Source organism: Cyclopterus lumpus, chromosome 22 (assembly GCF_009769545.1).
Source record: "Cyclopterus lumpus isolate fCycLum1 chromosome 22, fCycLum1.pri, whole genome shotgun sequence".
Taxonomy (NCBI): Eukaryota; Metazoa; Chordata; class Actinopteri; order Perciformes; family Cyclopteridae; genus Cyclopterus; species Cyclopterus lumpus.
This window is the reverse complement of record NC_046987.1, coordinates 7,341,611-7,358,710: the sequence shown is the minus strand read 5'-3', so window position 1 is coordinate 7,358,710 and position 17,100 is coordinate 7,341,611. Positions and strand designations below refer to the sequence as shown.

Genomic DNA, 17,100 nt, shown 5'->3' with positions numbered 1-17,100 from the left:
TGGAACCACATGGGGGAACCTGATAGTGACGCTTGGCCCGAAGTCAACCCGGGCAGTGCGGCAGGCGGCTCGTGGCCCTGTGAGAGGGATGGTCACTGCTTGCGGGCTCGACCTGTTCATACGCAGCATCATTGCGCAATGTCGTCCTACTCGCACGCACATATGCGTGTGTACGCCTCGTTGCATCCCTGCACAGGCACTTTCTCTCACTTTCCCTGTTGTATACAACTCATCCATCCTACACCCTCTCAGGGGTTTCTGCGGCTGCGGTGCCCTCAGGAGTGGCCGACCGATGAGCAGCATTTACCGTAGGGCCAGTCGGTATGCGAACAAACACCAAACACACTAATGGGGGTGAGACAAAGCCACAGGCCACAGACATCCAGTAAGCGGAAGACCACAGTCCACGAGATGTATACTCTCTCCTCCATTTGACAATGCAGGTACACCTTCCAGAGTTGTGACTTACGCAAGTCTTCTGTGCATTACTGCTCGCTGTGCGGGCGGGTTCAGCCGAGTAACTGCCTACAGTCGGCTTGTGCGTATCTTCAAAGGACCAGCTACTGCGGGATAACAATGTCATTAGGTCGGACGCTGTCTTGCGCCTCGGCACCGTGAAGGATCTTTCCTTGGCTGGGTCGGTTGATAGGGATACTCAGTCGCTCTCCCCGTCTCTCTCCCTGCGTCAAAGCGCTCGGCAGCCATGTGCTTCCAGTTAAGTTGGCGCTCAGCCCTGAGCAGAGGTTAAGTGAAACTACCTGCTCCTCTGTGTCTGGCGTTTATTTGCTTTGTCCGCGGCGCTGCCAGATCATAAAACACTTGCGTCCACTTTCCTCCCGCTCTCAGAGTCCCCGAGGTTCATTATTGTTACGCCTGGACGTGTCGCTGTACAAGGCCGCCTTTTTAATGTCAATGCTGTGACAGCCCACTGAGGGGTCCACTAACAACACGTACCGCGGGCCAATATTTCAACAGCAAAATGCACTTCAAACCTTTCCCAAAAGATCCCCCCCCCCCTTAATTTACACAATATTGATGATCATCAGTCTGGAAGTGATACAGTAAATAATGAAAAATGAGGTTTCTGCAGGCAAATGGGATGAGACATGAAAGCGGACTGGAGTGCTGGCTCTGGTTTCCTGTCTGAATGGCTGTTAATTAATGGAGCAGACGAAGGCCATAATTCTTCACTGGACCAAGACTGCCACAGTGCCTCATGCTTACATTGTTTTAGTGTTGCATATGTTTTCATGTTGAAGAATTCATGTGTAGGAAACCCAAGCCACACTCTGTCTTTCCACTTTTTTTTTAGTTTTACCCCCCACACACTTGCAGAAAGAAAGAGCCCTATCTCTCCTCCCTGTGAAGCGGCAGATCACAGATCAAACCTTTTTCACCCCCTATCAGTTTGGAAAACCAGTCCATTCTAAGTGATTTCCAAAACCGCAGGTGATTCGTCTCTGTCTCTCCCCTTGACTTCATTTGCAGGATTCCAAGATCAAAAGGGCACGCAGCTCCTCCAAGATGAGCTCTAATCGCTTGAACTCCAGCGTGGTCATTAAATACAGTCGTATGGATGTCTCTGCCCAAGTGCCGGCCGAAAACGGCCCGCTCTGAACTTCTACTCTCTTTAGCAGAAGCCACTCATGGGGAAACATTGGCGCCGCCCAGAGACTGTGATTAAAGTACGTGGATGAAATAAGATACAAGGAAATTTAAATGATTAGTTTTTATAGTAACCACGACGACTGGCAAGGCCCCGCAGCTTCAGCACAGGAACAACTGAGCCAATAAAGTGTTTGCATTCAACTGTAAACGAGGCGGGGAGGAGGGTACAAGAGCGCATAGCAGAGTAAGACCAAAATTACATTGATTATGCATTCCAAACCATGGCTTTCTTCCATGAAATATGGTTGGCTTTCAAACATGAAACCTGAACTTTAATTTCAGAGGGACAACCAGAAATCCCCGAAAACAATGTCTGGTTTCAATCACTGACGGACACGAGCGTGTTCATGTTGTTCCCTCGGAAACACGACATCAAGTGTTTTTGGAATGTGCAGACCTGCAGTAATTCCTGTTTGGCCACCTGGGGGCGACATAAATTATGTTTTAAGTTGATGTATTGTTCGTAAAACAGTTGCATTTTTGTTTATATGCATCCTGAATATACGGTGCTCCGCTGCGTTCGCTAGCTAACTCTGTCTGGTGCTGGGCGCTGGGCCGGTCGGGTGGAGGCCGTTCAGTGAACCAAAACAATTGTAGTTGTAAAAGTAGTTGAGGGAAAACATAGGGTTGGGTTATAATTCTCTAATTCATATTATGAGGGACCCTTTCACAAACTGAAGGCCACATAATAATGTGATTTATTATTCTACAAATATTGATAGTAGCTGCTTTAATGTTTGAATTGCTTCAGATTAAAGTGTTGCCACAAAGATTGTAGGAATCTTTGAACTGACTAAATGGGTTTATTATTATTAGCTGAGGGTGTAAAAAAAGCTGAATTCCCATAACGATAAACCCAGTCTGTCACTGTCATAACACATTCCCACAATATAACGTGTGTCTCTTTTTAAAAACTGAATTTATACATATTTTTAGATAGGTTCACTCTTTTTGGCTGTATTTATTACTAATGTATGTATTTTTCCACCTCATTCTCCTTCTTTGTGTACTGAGGCGTGGGCGTAACAGACAGCTGGGACGGTCTAGTCCCTCTTGAGTGGAAGCATTCAGACGCAAACCTCCAAATGACGAGTGTCATCTCCTTCCCTCCCCATCCAGCCTGAGTGAGTGGCGGTTGGTTTGTCCCATCCTCACCGCCGCCTCTGGGCTGGGGTTCCCCCGCCGATGAACATACACGCCAGAGCTGGAAGGGCTCGGGTAATGAGACGCTACGGGGACAACAAATGCATCTGCCCCCGCTCTTAGTCACATGACAAGTATGTATGTGAAATTCCCAAACTCAAGCACAGTATGCAGAATTAGAGTTTGGACAGTGACGCTGGTGACGGGCAACTTACAGACGTTGGTCATGGCGAAAAAGGCGGCGTATTTCATATCCTTTTTCAAACATGGCTGAAACTATAAATACCTCACGTTAACAACGTTAGGATAAGCAGCGCGGGATGTGTTTTCAATTTCAGATTTTGCATGTCATTTTGAGTGGTATCAGGAAAGGAAATGAAACACAGCATCGAACATTTTAATGGGTCATTAATGGCCTCTGTAATATTCTGGGAATAGCTGCAGCAAATGCATGAAAAATCTGCGCAGTAACTAATCACATATGAATTAAAACCGTCCAGTCAATTGACCACCACTCACACAACCACCAACCCCCACCACCATCCTCCGCTGCCTCTCTGCTGTTTGATCCCAGGCCTTTGTCCACCCCCAGCCTCCTTGTGCCCTCTTTCATCCCCCGTCCACCTGGCACGGGAAGAAAGGCTGCCTCTAAACACAGTGCAGAGTGGGCCGGGCCCAGTGGGCATCGTGCCATGCGTACATTTCCACATTTTCTCACCGCCTGTGCTGTGTTTCCTCTCCAGAAGCCATACATCAGCCACCGCTGGGCCTGCGCCTGGTCCTGCCCTGCTCCTTTCCGCCTCGCAACACGACTACAAAGCCACGGGGGAAATGACAGGAGTGGCGGAAAGAGGACAGAGGAGTGGGAGGGGGGGGGATATTTAACATGGAAGCATTAAAGTGAGCACAAGTAGAAATAAGGGCACAGTCAAACGCTCTCTGGCGAATTAAAACATACAGCTGCATCAGTGGGTGTCTTGCTGTGAAACTGATGTCGTGGCTGGTTGCCAAGTTGGAAGCTTCAGGGCTTCCTAGTAGGGCACACATTGTCACATGCACCAGTGGCCCAGCCCAAACCACCGTGACCGAGGGTGGAAGTGACATCATTCTCTCTGGCTTGGCAGCCAGGGATGATGGCATTATAATAGCGATGGCGTCGCACTGGAGGAAAGAGCCAAGAGTTGGTTAACCGCAGAGGAAAAGACATGGGGATGCAATGAATGACAAGAAAGGGACGGGGGGATGTGTCCTGTTTATCAGGTGAAGGTTAATCGACCTTGTCTTGAGCCACACTTGCAGCATGGCTCTCGGGGGGGGGGGGGGGCATCAACATCAGCCGGACGGCCGGCACGTTTGGTCCAGACTGAAATGTCTGTTGGATGGATTGCCAAGAAAATGTTGTGCAGACGTTGATGAGGATGCTCTCTAATGACTCTGGTGATGGATCGCCATGAAATCTGGAGAACACATTTCACGCTCCGCTCAGGACGAATTCACTTTTCATCTATAGTGCCGTCATCAGATGTAAATGGTCTTGAGCTTTTTCAGTCATAAACTTTTAATATTTCCGTTGGCCTCAGCTGAATTGTGTGCAGTGGGCCTGCAGCGCATGGCTGGAGAACCTTTGTCACAAATCTAAATATATATGAGTATTGCATCTCGTAGTGCTAAATGTGTGTCGTACACTGGTACCAAATAAGATATATGAACCATATATCAATCCAATAACCCGATTTGATAGAGAGCTACAGAGGAAATAAACAACTTATAGTGTTTCCTCGCCCCATTGCATTAAAAGCAGCCGTGTCAAACACCCCTTCTCGGGTTTGCTCTCAGGAACACCGAGGGCCCTCGCTCAGCACCGCGACCTTTCAAACGAATGATGCTCCCGAAGCATCCGGACTGTGTTTATAAACAAGACTCAATATTATTGTGATGTCTGAGCTGAATTCGATAGATTCCTCCTCTGTCAGTTGTGCTTCCGCTGCAATACGATCCGAAATTACATTCAACAGCAACAGGAGACGGGCCCGGCTCATTCTCTCCCTCTGCTGCAGCGCTGCCTGCTGCCGCTCTAACTTCATCATAGGGGCTCGCGAGGGGCCATGGGAGTCTGAAAACACCCCGGTCCATTACTCAGAGTGAGAGGCTAACCTGGAGTTAGAGTGTCTTGGCTACCTCCATCAGAGCCCCGTGTCTGGCGAGAAAGCGTTCCCTCAGAGGCTTTTGGCTTTAATGGACTCTGCTAAACGCATTCTCTCTGTATATTACCTTTAGGATTGGACATATCTGGTTTCTATACTCTGTTTACACACGGCTGAAGCTTGTTCTGCCTAATGCTCTACGTTTCTTTCCTTTTCATCCCTCCCGTTTATCCAAATACTTCTTCTTTTTTTTTACTCCTTCACTTCATTCCCATGTTTTTGGTCCCCCCCCCCCCCCCCCCCCCCCCCCCTCCCCCCCCCATCCCGCGCATGTACAAAAAAAAGGACCCCAGTCTGCATTTACGCTAAACATTTTCCGCCGCACTCTGCCTGCTCCTCCCTCCCAAGGGGGTCAGATTATAGCCACATTAGGGAAAACACCTCATTCATTCACACACATAACCCTACATCACTGCAGATTGTCTGGCCGAGACAGTTCATTGACTCTGGAATATCCGTCATTGTTTTCCCCGTGCCGTTCAGCACTCCCACGTGTGCGTCCGCTTTTAATGACTGCGAGTCACACACAGACCCCGGTACGACTTGAATGGGTCAAATGGTGCCAATATGCACACTGGAAATGTTGACTCTTACTTCTTTCTTTCTTTTCAGCCTGTTCTCGCACCAGCAATTGCTTTTGTCATTAATTGTGTTTGGTTGTCATGGTTTTGGTTGCATGCCACCGCGCTGTCCTCCTCGCTTTCCTCTTCTGAATCTTGTGCCGATTCATCTTTTCTTTGTGAGCGTTAAACCCTCTCACGTCGACTCAGGCCTGCCTTTCCTCACCTGTCCACCAGCCGTCACTGTTGAGTTGCCTCACCTTCCTCTGCAAGGTGACAAAGTGCATGTGTGCACGGGTTAGGTGGCGCACCGCTGACACTAAGGCACTATGGTTTCCTCATCAAAGTTTCTTTTTTTTCTGTCTATTTTTTCGTTTGCCAAAACATGAAGACCATAATGCGACTCAAGACTGTGGGTTAATGGTTAGCAGGTCTGTCTTTCAAGCAGAGTATCGGCGGTTCGATCCCCCTCACGGCCTCAATGTGTCCTTGAGCAAGACACTTAACCCTGAATAACACTTAACCCTGAAAAGTGTCAGTGAAATGTAATGTAATCAACTCACCTGGCCACACTTGAGTATAGCTCACATATAATAAGACAAACTAATAAACATAAGGTGTCATACCTCTTTCTCTCTCGCCGTGTGTCCTTTCTATCTCTGCCCTCTCAAAGTGCAAAAGTATTTACAAAAATTAAAATACTAAAGAGTGACAACTCATTTTCACAGTAAGAAATCGCAGAAATATGTGCCTCCTATTACATTTCCTTATTTATATCAATGTAATAATAGCTTAAAACTAATATCATTCAAATCAGTGATTCAAAAGAAGATATTAATTTGATAGTTTCAGTTTTCTTTTGGATTACACTAATCATCAGTGAGTGCCATTTTCAACTTTAAGTGGTGTATAATATTATCCTATTAGTGTTGTGTTCACTAAAGTTTAGCTGCACATGATTTATTCATCCATGGACAGCGGTGACTCCATTCAGAGGAGGATTCTGGGTCTTATGTAGTGACCTTGGTGTGTTGGCCTGCTCGGGCTTCGTAAGACTGGCTTTTAACCAAATAGCAAAATAAGAATAATAACCCATATAGCGCTTTTTAAGATACTCAAAGACACGTTACATCGTAGACACAGCTATGGGGAGCAATGCAGGGTTAAGTGTCTTGCTCAAGGACACATCGACTAGGCCGGGGATTGAACTGCCAATCCCCTGATTGAAAGACGGACATGCTAACCACTAACCCACAGTTGCCCCTAAATAGTCCATTTAGTAACCGTTCTGGACCTTTTGATATGATCGTCATCATGTTAATGGACTTATTCCCAGTTGATTTGAAACATCCTTTTTTTCCAGAGCACTTTATACATATTATATAGAGCAATAATTAATTGTGTGTATGATTGAAAGCTCTTAATGGTGAGTTTTGTCTCAATGGCTGTTTTTAATCTTCAGGAATTAACTTTGAACCTCAATTTTAGATTGTGTTCTGGTTGCAAAGAAATGTCACAAAAAGAAAGCAAACTAAAAAGGATGACATGATTTAATCGTTACATTTTCTTACATTGGAAATCCAACGTTGACATCATTCCCAGGTGCAAGTTCTGAACGACTAAATTGCAATTTTCTGCTCCAAAAAAAAAGTTCTGAGAATTCTGAGAATAAACCATACTGACCATAAAGAAAGAGCTCATTCATCTCTCTGCAGTTTCGTGGTGTTGTTGTTGACACTTGTTTTTAGATATCTGACACTGGGTTTCTTCATCATCCAATTTGGAATTAGATCCATTGCTTTGAACTGGAGATAAAAGGAGTTTTTTCACTCAAGTTCTCAGAGCACACAATTAGGTGTGTGTGTGTGTGTGTGTGTGTGTGTGTGTGTGTGTGTGTGTGTGTGTGTGTGTGTGTGTGTGTGTGTGTGTTGTGTGTGTGCGCGCCAACATCCATTTGGAAACGTGTGTGTGTCTGTGTGGGGTTATTTGATCTGGAAACTGATTTTGGGTGTCAGGTCGGGGACAGATAAGAAAGACTGTTGGCCTACACAGCTGCATGTCCGGAAGCTGTTGACTGGCCACTTCTTATCTCAAGCCCTCTACAACAGCGTATTGTTAGGCCAAGTGAGAGCTTCACTCTCTCATTTAGGTCATTGGGAAGGAGGGTGGGAACCCAGAAGCGGAAACCCATGATGCTTTTGGGCCACGTTTAGGGGAAGACACTCGGGTTGAACTTGTGTGTGGGCATGGTGGTGAGGAGATGCTTTGCAGCAGATACGGAGCCCAGCGCTTTCATCTGTGGTGAGAACTCAAATCTGTTGGTGACTGTGGCTGTGGGATACACAATTACATAAGAATAAACTTAAAATCGTGTCCTGTTTATTAATATCAGTTGGACTGGGTCATTTCTGGTGACATATCAGGGAAATGCCTCCCTCTTGTGGTAAATGAGAGTTTAAAGGTCTGGAGGAGAAAGTGGCTTCAGTCACTCAGTTTACTTTCATACTTTATCTCAGGATGAACATCTCACAAACACATCCTCTCTGATAGTCCCACTTGGCTCGTTTTCCCGGAATCTCTCAGACTTTTTTTAATTTTTTTATTGCGTCCTCCGAGTTTATATTGTTGTTGCACTTTAATTTTGATCAGTAATTATGATCATAAACTTTGTGGATCAGTCTGAGTTCCTTTGGATGACAACACAGGAGACATCTGCGTGCCCGCAATGTACGGGCCGTGGAGCTGCTCTCCCTGTGGTTGCTGCTAGTGGAAAACCCATAATGGCCTTTAATTGGGACTTTAATTGTGTGTGGTGGAGCAAAAGCATTGACAACAAAACTGGTGGTATTTGAGTGCACACATGCGTCTTCTGTGTAAGTATATGTGTCGTTCGCCGAATCCTCTTCCTCTCCGAATGGCTCCCATTGAAAATCAGACAAGCTAGTAGCGCGTCAAATCATATTATTCACGATCTGTGCAATATTGGCGTTATTCTGCCTCCAGGGGAAGCACATAACATGGGCATTTGTGTCGACGCAGAGATGCTGGGTGTCAGGCGTCTTTAAAATTACTCCCATCCAAATAGCTCTATGTTCAGTCCATTCATCCATGCCCCGTGGATATGTCTTGAGGAGCAGCAGCAGCAGCAAAGCAATGGGACACATTTGGACTGCAAGGGACGGAGGGCAATGATGGATTGTGAGGAATGCCTCATCTGGAAATTAGCTTGATGACACATGACTCTGCGAAGGATCGCAATCCCTCATTTAGGGCATGCCGAGTATTTAGGTCACATAACGGAAGGATGTTCCTTCATATGTCCCATTAATAAGCCTGCTATCCAACATGGACCCCATTTGGAGGAGAACAAAAGAGCGAATGGGTGTAAGGGAAGAGCGGTACGAGTGGGGTGGATACAAAAAGGTGACAGGGCGTGAGTTTAACGCAGAGAAGCAGCAAAAGAACAAGAGCAACGGTGCGGAGGGTGCGGGGGGAGGGGCGAGATGAGACGCCTGTCGGGATTATTTCTGCCACCAGTAGGAACATTTTGGACGGGGCGGAAAACAAGACGCCATCTTGTGTTGCATTCATGTCTGGCAGCGCCTCGGCCTCTGTTCCCCACACGCACACTCTCACACACACACGGACGTGTACACGGTCACACACGCACGCGGCGTGTGGTTCCAGTCCAGTGACAGCGGCCTGTAGTCAGGGAGGGGGGGGGCGACGCTTCAGGAGCAGCTCCTCGTGTTGGAGAAGCGTGTTTGTGTTGGCCCTGAATTAATAACTTTTCATTTAGTGCGGAAATGACAGGAATAGTAATTAAGGAAATGGAATGATTTTATTGGCCATGATGTTTATATTAAGTTCCAGATGTGAAGCAGCTGTATGCGCAGCAAGAGGCCCCCCCAGGTGCTATCTACAGTAACTCTTATTATGAGCAAGATAACAGCGCCATAATGTAAGTCTGTGTGTACAAAAAACATAGTATCTCAGTCACAGCATGCAGCAAACTGAACTAATATCATGTCCGGTTTGATTAATGCTTTGAAAGGACCACGAGGTCTGCTACGAATTTAGAAATGTGCAATTTATTTGCACATATAATGTTACTCTATTTCAGGCCTGATTTGCCTGAGTGGAAAAGTTAATATCGAGGAGTGGCTGTTCAGCATTTTTGGGTGGCCCCAACACATGTGAGATCCATGGAGCACAGCATCAAAGTTTAGTATCCCTTAAAATGCCAAGCATTGCTTAGACCCTCACGTCGCCTGTCACAAAGCCAGTTTGGATTTCAGATTTAGATCAAGCCGATCTCCACTGTAACATGTGGAGCTGTTGTCGGGCCGATGACAAGCGCTGGCACAGGAATGAACAGAAAGACTGCTTTTCCTTTCTGTGTTGGTGTCACAATATATCCTTGAACTTATATGTTCCTGTATTGTGCAAATATTTCACATTTTCTTGACTGATTGAAGTCGATTACCACGCATGTGTTGCATAGCAGGTCTCCAAACACAGTTCAGTGATTTGAATCCCCATTAAATGGAAGCTATCCTGTACCTCAAGTTCCTACGTGACAAGAACATTAAACGTGGAGTTACAATCATTACACAGGTCCTCTCTGTCCAAGTTAAGTGGACTTATGAGTGAACCTGAGAACTGTTCAGGATGTGTGGGTGACATCAACAGCTATTGAAGACAAAGAACACACCCATAAGTCATACTGTCACCTCTCCCGCTCATTTCGTCTTGGCGCCTGGAAATTTTAAAAAAAGTAATATACACAACTCTATTCCTGTTGCTTTACAACGGTTTCGCGCTCTGCCGTTGTGGATTTGACTTAAGTACAGAGGAAGTGCTCCTTTGCTTTCCTTCGCTCCTTTCCGTTTGCTTTGCTGTTACCCTCTCTTCATCTGAGAGTCATTTATTATGGAGATGTTTTCTCTTTTGCATGGCAATAGCAGAGCCCTGCCCATAACTGGAGCCAATGATGTTTTGTTCTGTTGTGATGTGCTCCCATCTGGTTTCCAGTGAAAATGCATCACTCCATTAACATTGCCTATGATCTAGAGGATGCTTTAATCTAAGACTATAAACTCCACTTAATTACATCCTCCAAAAGAGCTATATTAGTATAATGCAATCAAATGGGGGGCACATCCATTTTGGCAAATCCAACATGCCTCAAATGGCTCTGGAATGTGTTTACTTTTGTCTTCTGTTCTGATCCTAAAATCATATTTGGACGTCCAAGGCGCTGAGTGATATTTGTGTTTTTTTGTGGGTAAGAAAACATCCAAAGCTGATACATATGAGGTCATATTCCTCTACAGCAAAAACAACCATAACAATTGAGTTTAGGTTGAGTCTGAACGGATTCTCTGTGTGGCACACTGATGACTTTATGCTTGACCTTTCATGCCTCTCTCTGTATAACCTCCAGTCATATTCAGAATTGCTGTCTGTGTGCATGTGCAAGTTTCCATCAGCAGTATTTTTCAATGAATTCAAACTTCAAAGGAAGTGCCACAGTCAAAAAATAATTACGGAAAATAATTTAAATGAGGTGGTGGTGTTACAGGTTTAACATTGATATTATGTCTAATAACTTGGCTCTGATGACACTATTGTACAGGGTTGCCAGTTTTTAGATAACTCCATAACCATTTCTGAACATCAACGCTAAAAAGAAGAAGAAGAAGAAGAAGAAGAAAAAGAAGAAGAAGAACAGTTGATATTCATAGATATATTAATAGTATTGTTTTTGTTACCATTATTATTATTATTATTATTAGCATTATTTTCACCTCTGGAAACTCGAAATAAAAATAAGATAGAGAACATCTACAGGAGTTATGGGAAATGACAAAATACCATCTGTTTAACAAGCAAAAGCTGTGAACTCTTTTCAGGAGGAAAGATGTAAAAACCTCTTTCACATGACAGAATTTTCTAAATTGTCCATCGTGACTAGGAAGACCATGGACATGCTCACTTAGTTACACACTTAGTTTTCCAGTACATTTTAATTTTCTTAATTTTTATTTTTGTCAGCATAACACCATAAAATAAACGACTATATATAATATATATATTGGAGAGAGAGAGATAGAGGGGAGAATTAATGGCATAAAATGAAGGTGATCTTATTGGGCAAAAAACTGATATGGAGCCCTCTTGCACATAATTCAATCTGAAATGTTGATGTTCTGCGTCATATCCGGTGTAAACGTCGCACTTCCGGATTCATCCTCCGTGTTGCCCAACAATGGCGTCCTGTATTGAGGTTAGTAGTTTCTTCATTTTAATGTCAAATTTGCCCCATTTATTTGATATTGTGGCCAACTTAGAGCCAAATAATATAATTCCTTTCAGGGCGATGTTTCATTTCGCCCGCGGAGAGTGTGTTTCTGTTCCTCACTTGTTGTTTACGCGTCGTGGCGCTAAGCTAACCGATGCTAGCTAACGTTATGTGACGCTTAGACCTTCCGGTCTTTAAGAGTCCACACCTGGTCCCTCTTGGTGTACAACATGTTATCCATACTTCACGCTAATGTCAACGTTAACTGTCGGTGTTTCCAGGAGTCTGCTACGGCCACAGGAGAGGAGGAACACACAGAAACTCACGCCTCCCAGAACAGGGAAGCCAGACTACGGAAATTTAGAGAGTTGCATTTCAAACGGGTGAGTCTTTTAATAACATAATATTTACGTTATAGAGGCAGAATCTTACGCCATTAGCTAACAGTTACATGGCTGGACGTGTACTTCTGATGTGTCCCGGGTACACACCTGAGTGTGCAGCATTACGTCATGTGTTGTCTTTCATCCCAGAATGAAGCGCGCAAGCTCAATCACCAGGAGGTCGTGGAGGAGGACAAGAGACTGAAACTCCCTTCGAACTGGGAGGCGAAGAAAGCCAGACTGGAGTGGGAGCTGGCTGAAGACGAAAAGAAAAAAGTATTTAGTTTGCACACTGAGTCATCTAATCACATTTGTGTGAAATGTAATTTCTAAGGATCGGCGTAGTTTGCTCAAAATGAGGGGTGCTTTCAGATAATAATGTGTATAAATAAGTAAAATGGCAGTGACTGACAGCAAAGTGCTGTGGTAGCAAATCAATCACTTTGCGAGGTATTTAGTTCACACCCTGCCTTTTAATTGATGCAACCCAATAATTCCCTATACATTGCACTCTGATAATTCATGTATTCATATCTCCTTAGATAATTATAGGAATTCAATTGGTTCCCTCTTGGGGGGGAAAAAATACATCTTGAATACCACAAACTCAATATAGGGGCAGTTTACTCATGAAATACCAATTCATTTTATACATGCGTAACATGTGAATGTTTTTCTTTCAGGAATGTGCTGACAAAGGGGAGGACTATCACAGAGTGAAACTGCTCGAAATCACAGCTGAAGACGCAGAGCGGTGGGAGAGGAAGAAAAAGAAGAAGAACCCAGACACAGGATTTGCAGGTTTGTAGCAAGGATCTCCAGTGAAGACACACAGACATTGTGTGCAGCGTACTCTTTGGTTGCACTTGCGTGATACATTTTATGAATTGTGAGTGAATTCAGTGCTCATTAAATCGTAGATCTCCACCAGGTGTCCGCAACGACAGGCGCTGTATTGCGCAAACTCCCGTCTAGTGTAGCAAAACACACTTCACATGCGGCGATGACTGCAGACATTCAGCTCAAAGTCACGTATACACTTTATACAAGCTTCTGCCCGCCTAGCAGCTGCTGTGTGGCAGCGATGTACTCGGCAATGTGGGCACTGCTAGTTCCGGTGATAAAAGGTGTTTTGAGAAAGTGCGAGTGACCGCAACCACAGGAGATTCTTGAATATGCAGCCATAACTGGCAACTCAAAATATTACACCATTTACTGTCGCAGGGTTAGCCGTGATCAAACGCAGAGGTGCACTATCGCTCACAGGCCTAACTGGCGGAGTTAATAAACCTCTGTCAACCTTAGTCAGCATGGTCAGTTTAAGTTTTATTTGTCATTTATTTAGCCAGGATAATGCCATTTGAGATTTTGAATCTCATTTCCAAAGGGAGTTCTACACCAGCACCGCATTGTTTTGTTTTCAACCAACTTTTGATTGGTGGAAGGAACTGAAATTATGCCATCTTTTAATAACACTGCGCACGTTGGCACCAACCTCATATTCACCTAAACATATAAACGGCTGAATTAATACAGCTCAAAGTACAGACTGAAGAATGTCTAATTACTAATTACTTTTGTCTTGATCAACCATGGGGACATATATATAGAAACCTAATAGTCAGTCAATTAACACTGAAGTGGTTGTCACTGATTGTATTGACTCTGGAATCTTATAGTTAAGTAACATGGAAGCAAATTGCTTTTATTTTAGGAGTGACACTACAGAACCAGAGTCTGCTCGTTCAATAAGTTGTAATTCAATAAATGTTACTCTTGAGGAAACAAGTGGTTCACCGTGAGTTCTGTGCCTTGGCATGTTTTTACACATCCACTAAACAGGGAACTGTTGCTGCCTAAATCCTATGTAGCGGCAGTGTACACAGCAATAGTGGTTTGAATGTAAGGACCTCTTGGGGATGTTAATCATCTTGAACTGCTCCCAATTTAATCTCCTGGGAAGAAGAAAAAAAATATGGCTGCCAGCTGTTGCATCAAAAACCTCCTCTGAATTAAAACCTCTGGGGAGAAAATTATCACCAGAGGGGCCTCAAGAGAGGAAGGGAGTAGGAAAGAGTTGTCTCTTCATCCCGCCCTAACCAGCCGCAGGTTGTGTTGCTGAGCCTCGTGCCTGCTCGCTATTTGTTCCGGTAATTATTATGAACTTTTTTTTTTATTTCTCTCCGTCTCACACAATGATCTGCAGGTTATGCCGAGGCCCAATTCCGACAGTACCAGAGGCTCACTAAGCAAATCCGACCAGACATGGAAAGCTACGAAAAGCAAAGAGAGGATTGGTGAGTGACCCCCGTTGTCTTTTGCCATGTTTTTTTTAAATCTTCATCCAAGTAGACAGACACCTCAACATAAATTAAGAAATTACTAGATTTTTTGTTGTTGGTGGTGCATTCCCGCTAATGGGGCCATGAGAACGATGGCATGGGACGTCTCTGCTATTGGGACCATAACTGTAAAATCTCTAGTCAAGCTAAATGAATTGTAACATTTTGCCTGGCGTAATCCTCTCCGCTATCACCCATCACATGTGCACAAAGCATTTTCTATATGTTAAGTTTTGTACCCCCTCATTTGCCCCGAGGGACGTTTTGAAACACTCCCAAAAGCGATTCAGAAATGTGCAACGCATGCACGCACAAGTTCAAAGAAGAGTTTGACGCCTGCAGGTTATTCGCCCTCAAAAGACTGACGGTCATGCAGAACCGTGAAGGATACACAGACACATTTCCCCCTGTGGCCACATTGTCTTTCATTGGGATGACCATGATCACAATGATGGAATAGAGAAGTCAGTTCTTAATTATGTCCACATCGTGATTCTCTTTGGTTGTGCGTGTCTAACTCCTTTGCTTCTGCTCCACAGCGGCGTGGACTTCCACCCCACGTCCAACAGCCTGATCCACGGCACCCATGTCCCCACAAAGCAGGGCATTGACCGCATGGTGGAGGATGTCGAGAAACAGTGAGTCACACTCGATCGAGTCATCCTCATCCTCTCCGACCCCCACATTCATTTCGGCTCCCCCTCATGAGTGTCAGTTTGACTCACTGGGCAGACCGCGGAGATAAATCCTCCTTCTAGCTGACGGGTGTGTCTTTAACAAGACGTGCTCAGCCAGGCCAACAAGCTGGACGCTAATGATGCACTGTAAATAAGGCAGGTCAACAGAATTTCAACCCCTACCCATTACTTTTATTTAAGTTTAATTATGAGTCACCCCCAAAATGACCGTTTGTCTATCAATTACTCGCCCCGTGTCAGCTTGAGTTCTTAAGGAAAAGCCTTGATGAATTTAAGTCATTAAAAAAGTTATGAATTGATGGTACTATGGGGTGAATAAGTGATATAAAAATGCTCATTTTGTGGGTGAAGTATTCTTTTAAGATATTCTAACACCTCTCCCCCCCTCCTCCTCCAAATAATCTAGATAATTAAAAAAAGACAGTGGGTACATTCAGACCTTTTTTTTCCGACATTGTTTCACCACAAATGCAGTGCAAAGTCTGGAAATATGATATTATCTCAGTCATAACAAATGATGGGTGGAAATAATTACTTATGACCTCTTTGCCAATTTGGAAGAGGGGGATGTTTTTGTGTGAACCGTGATCTGAATAAGTGCGCCCCCCTCATACAGAATGTCTCTGGGTCCTAGTCGGGGCCCTGTTCAAGTGTTACGATGCTACTCCACCTTCAGAGTCTCTCACATTGAACTGACCGCTGCTTCAAACAGTTTACTTCATCCACTGTTTTTTAGTTTTTGCCCTGGCTACAGAAGTCTCTTACCCTTTTGTTACCCAGTTTTCCCCCTGAGCTGTTCTATATTTGAGACAGTTTTAGAGACGTGACTGTGGGGCATTAGACAAGGACTCTGTTGCCAGGCTATGACGCACAACAATGCTTTGAAGACGCAGCGAATGAAGACTGGGAGCTTGCAACTTGACAGTATTTTCCTCAAGTATGCACGCGTTTTAGGTTTTCCATCGCCACGCTCCTTGCCAAATTTAAATGCACACCCCTCAAATTATTGCCTGTAGCCAATTATTGTTATTGAATATGCCATGGATGGTGGCCATACTAGGCTATGAAATCCCCTCTAAGCTGCTTCTCTTTTCTTTTCTTTTTTTGTGCGATTGTCAGGATAGAGAAGCGGGCCAAGTACAGCCGCCGCAGGGCCTACAACGACGACGCAGACATCGACTACATTAACGAGAGGAACGCCAAGTTCAACAAGAAGGCGGAGCGCTTCTATGGCAAATACACAGCGGAGATCAAACAGAACTTGGAGAGAGGCACAGCTGTCTAGAGGGTCCGGTTGCCGCCGCGGACGTGTTTTGGCTTCATTTAGGAGTTGCTGCATAACTAGAATACATGTATTAAAATGTTATAAACTGACTCCTTGTTGCAGAGCGTTAGTCGTAACATTTTTTTATGATGCTAAAATAATTGTGAGCTAATTCAGTCATCTGTTAGATGTGTCGTGTCCATTGTACAGTTCTAGAAATTACAAGAACTGATTATTTTATCCTTTCTTTTTAAATAAACCACTTAGTTTACCTCGTACACTTGTTTTTTGTTGGGCGGGCTTACTGTGTGGTCTCATGACGGGAGACGATGTCTGAGCGTGAGAATGAGTTACTGTTGAGTTCGTCAAACCTCAGGGCACATTTAGCCCGAGATGCCAGCCAAAAGCATGCTTTTAGGTGCACAAAGAGATAAAAGTGAGCAATTCAATTTATTCATTATCATCCACATCTCAGTCTAACAAACTTGCCTCGAGCTGCGACATGAGCAGGAAGGCCTTGTGACTGGAGAAGAG

The 17,100-nt window shown here is 44.5% G+C and overlaps 1 protein-coding gene across 1 annotated transcript; it reads left to right on the top strand.

The window, feature by feature from the left end:
* The first annotated feature begins 11,828 nt into the window (after positions 1-11,828).
* Positions 11,829-16,844, top strand: syf2 (SYF2 pre-mRNA-splicing factor). The gene is made up of 7 exons (XM_034525446.1): positions 11,829-11,864; positions 12,161-12,262; positions 12,413-12,538; positions 12,946-13,063; positions 14,469-14,559; positions 15,144-15,242; positions 16,422-16,844. Exons 1-7 carry the CDS (start codon positions 11,847-11,849, stop codon positions 16,585-16,587), a joined length of 720 nt encoding a protein of 239 aa, XP_034381337.1. The 5' UTR covers positions 11,829-11,846; the 3' UTR covers positions 16,588-16,844.
* The last annotated feature ends 256 nt before the right edge of the window (positions 16,845-17,100 follow it).

Excerpts from the sequence above, each read along its gene's own strand:
- syf2 (XM_034525446.1), top strand. Across the intron at positions 13,064-14,468 it reads CCCAGACACAGGATTTGCAG|GTTATGCCGAGGCCCAATTC; the intron begins GTTTGTAGCAAG and ends AATGATCTGCAG. Across the intron at positions 14,560-15,143 it reads GAAAAGCAAAGAGAGGATTG|CGGCGTGGACTTCCACCCCA; the intron begins GTGAGTGACCCC and ends TCTGCTCCACAG.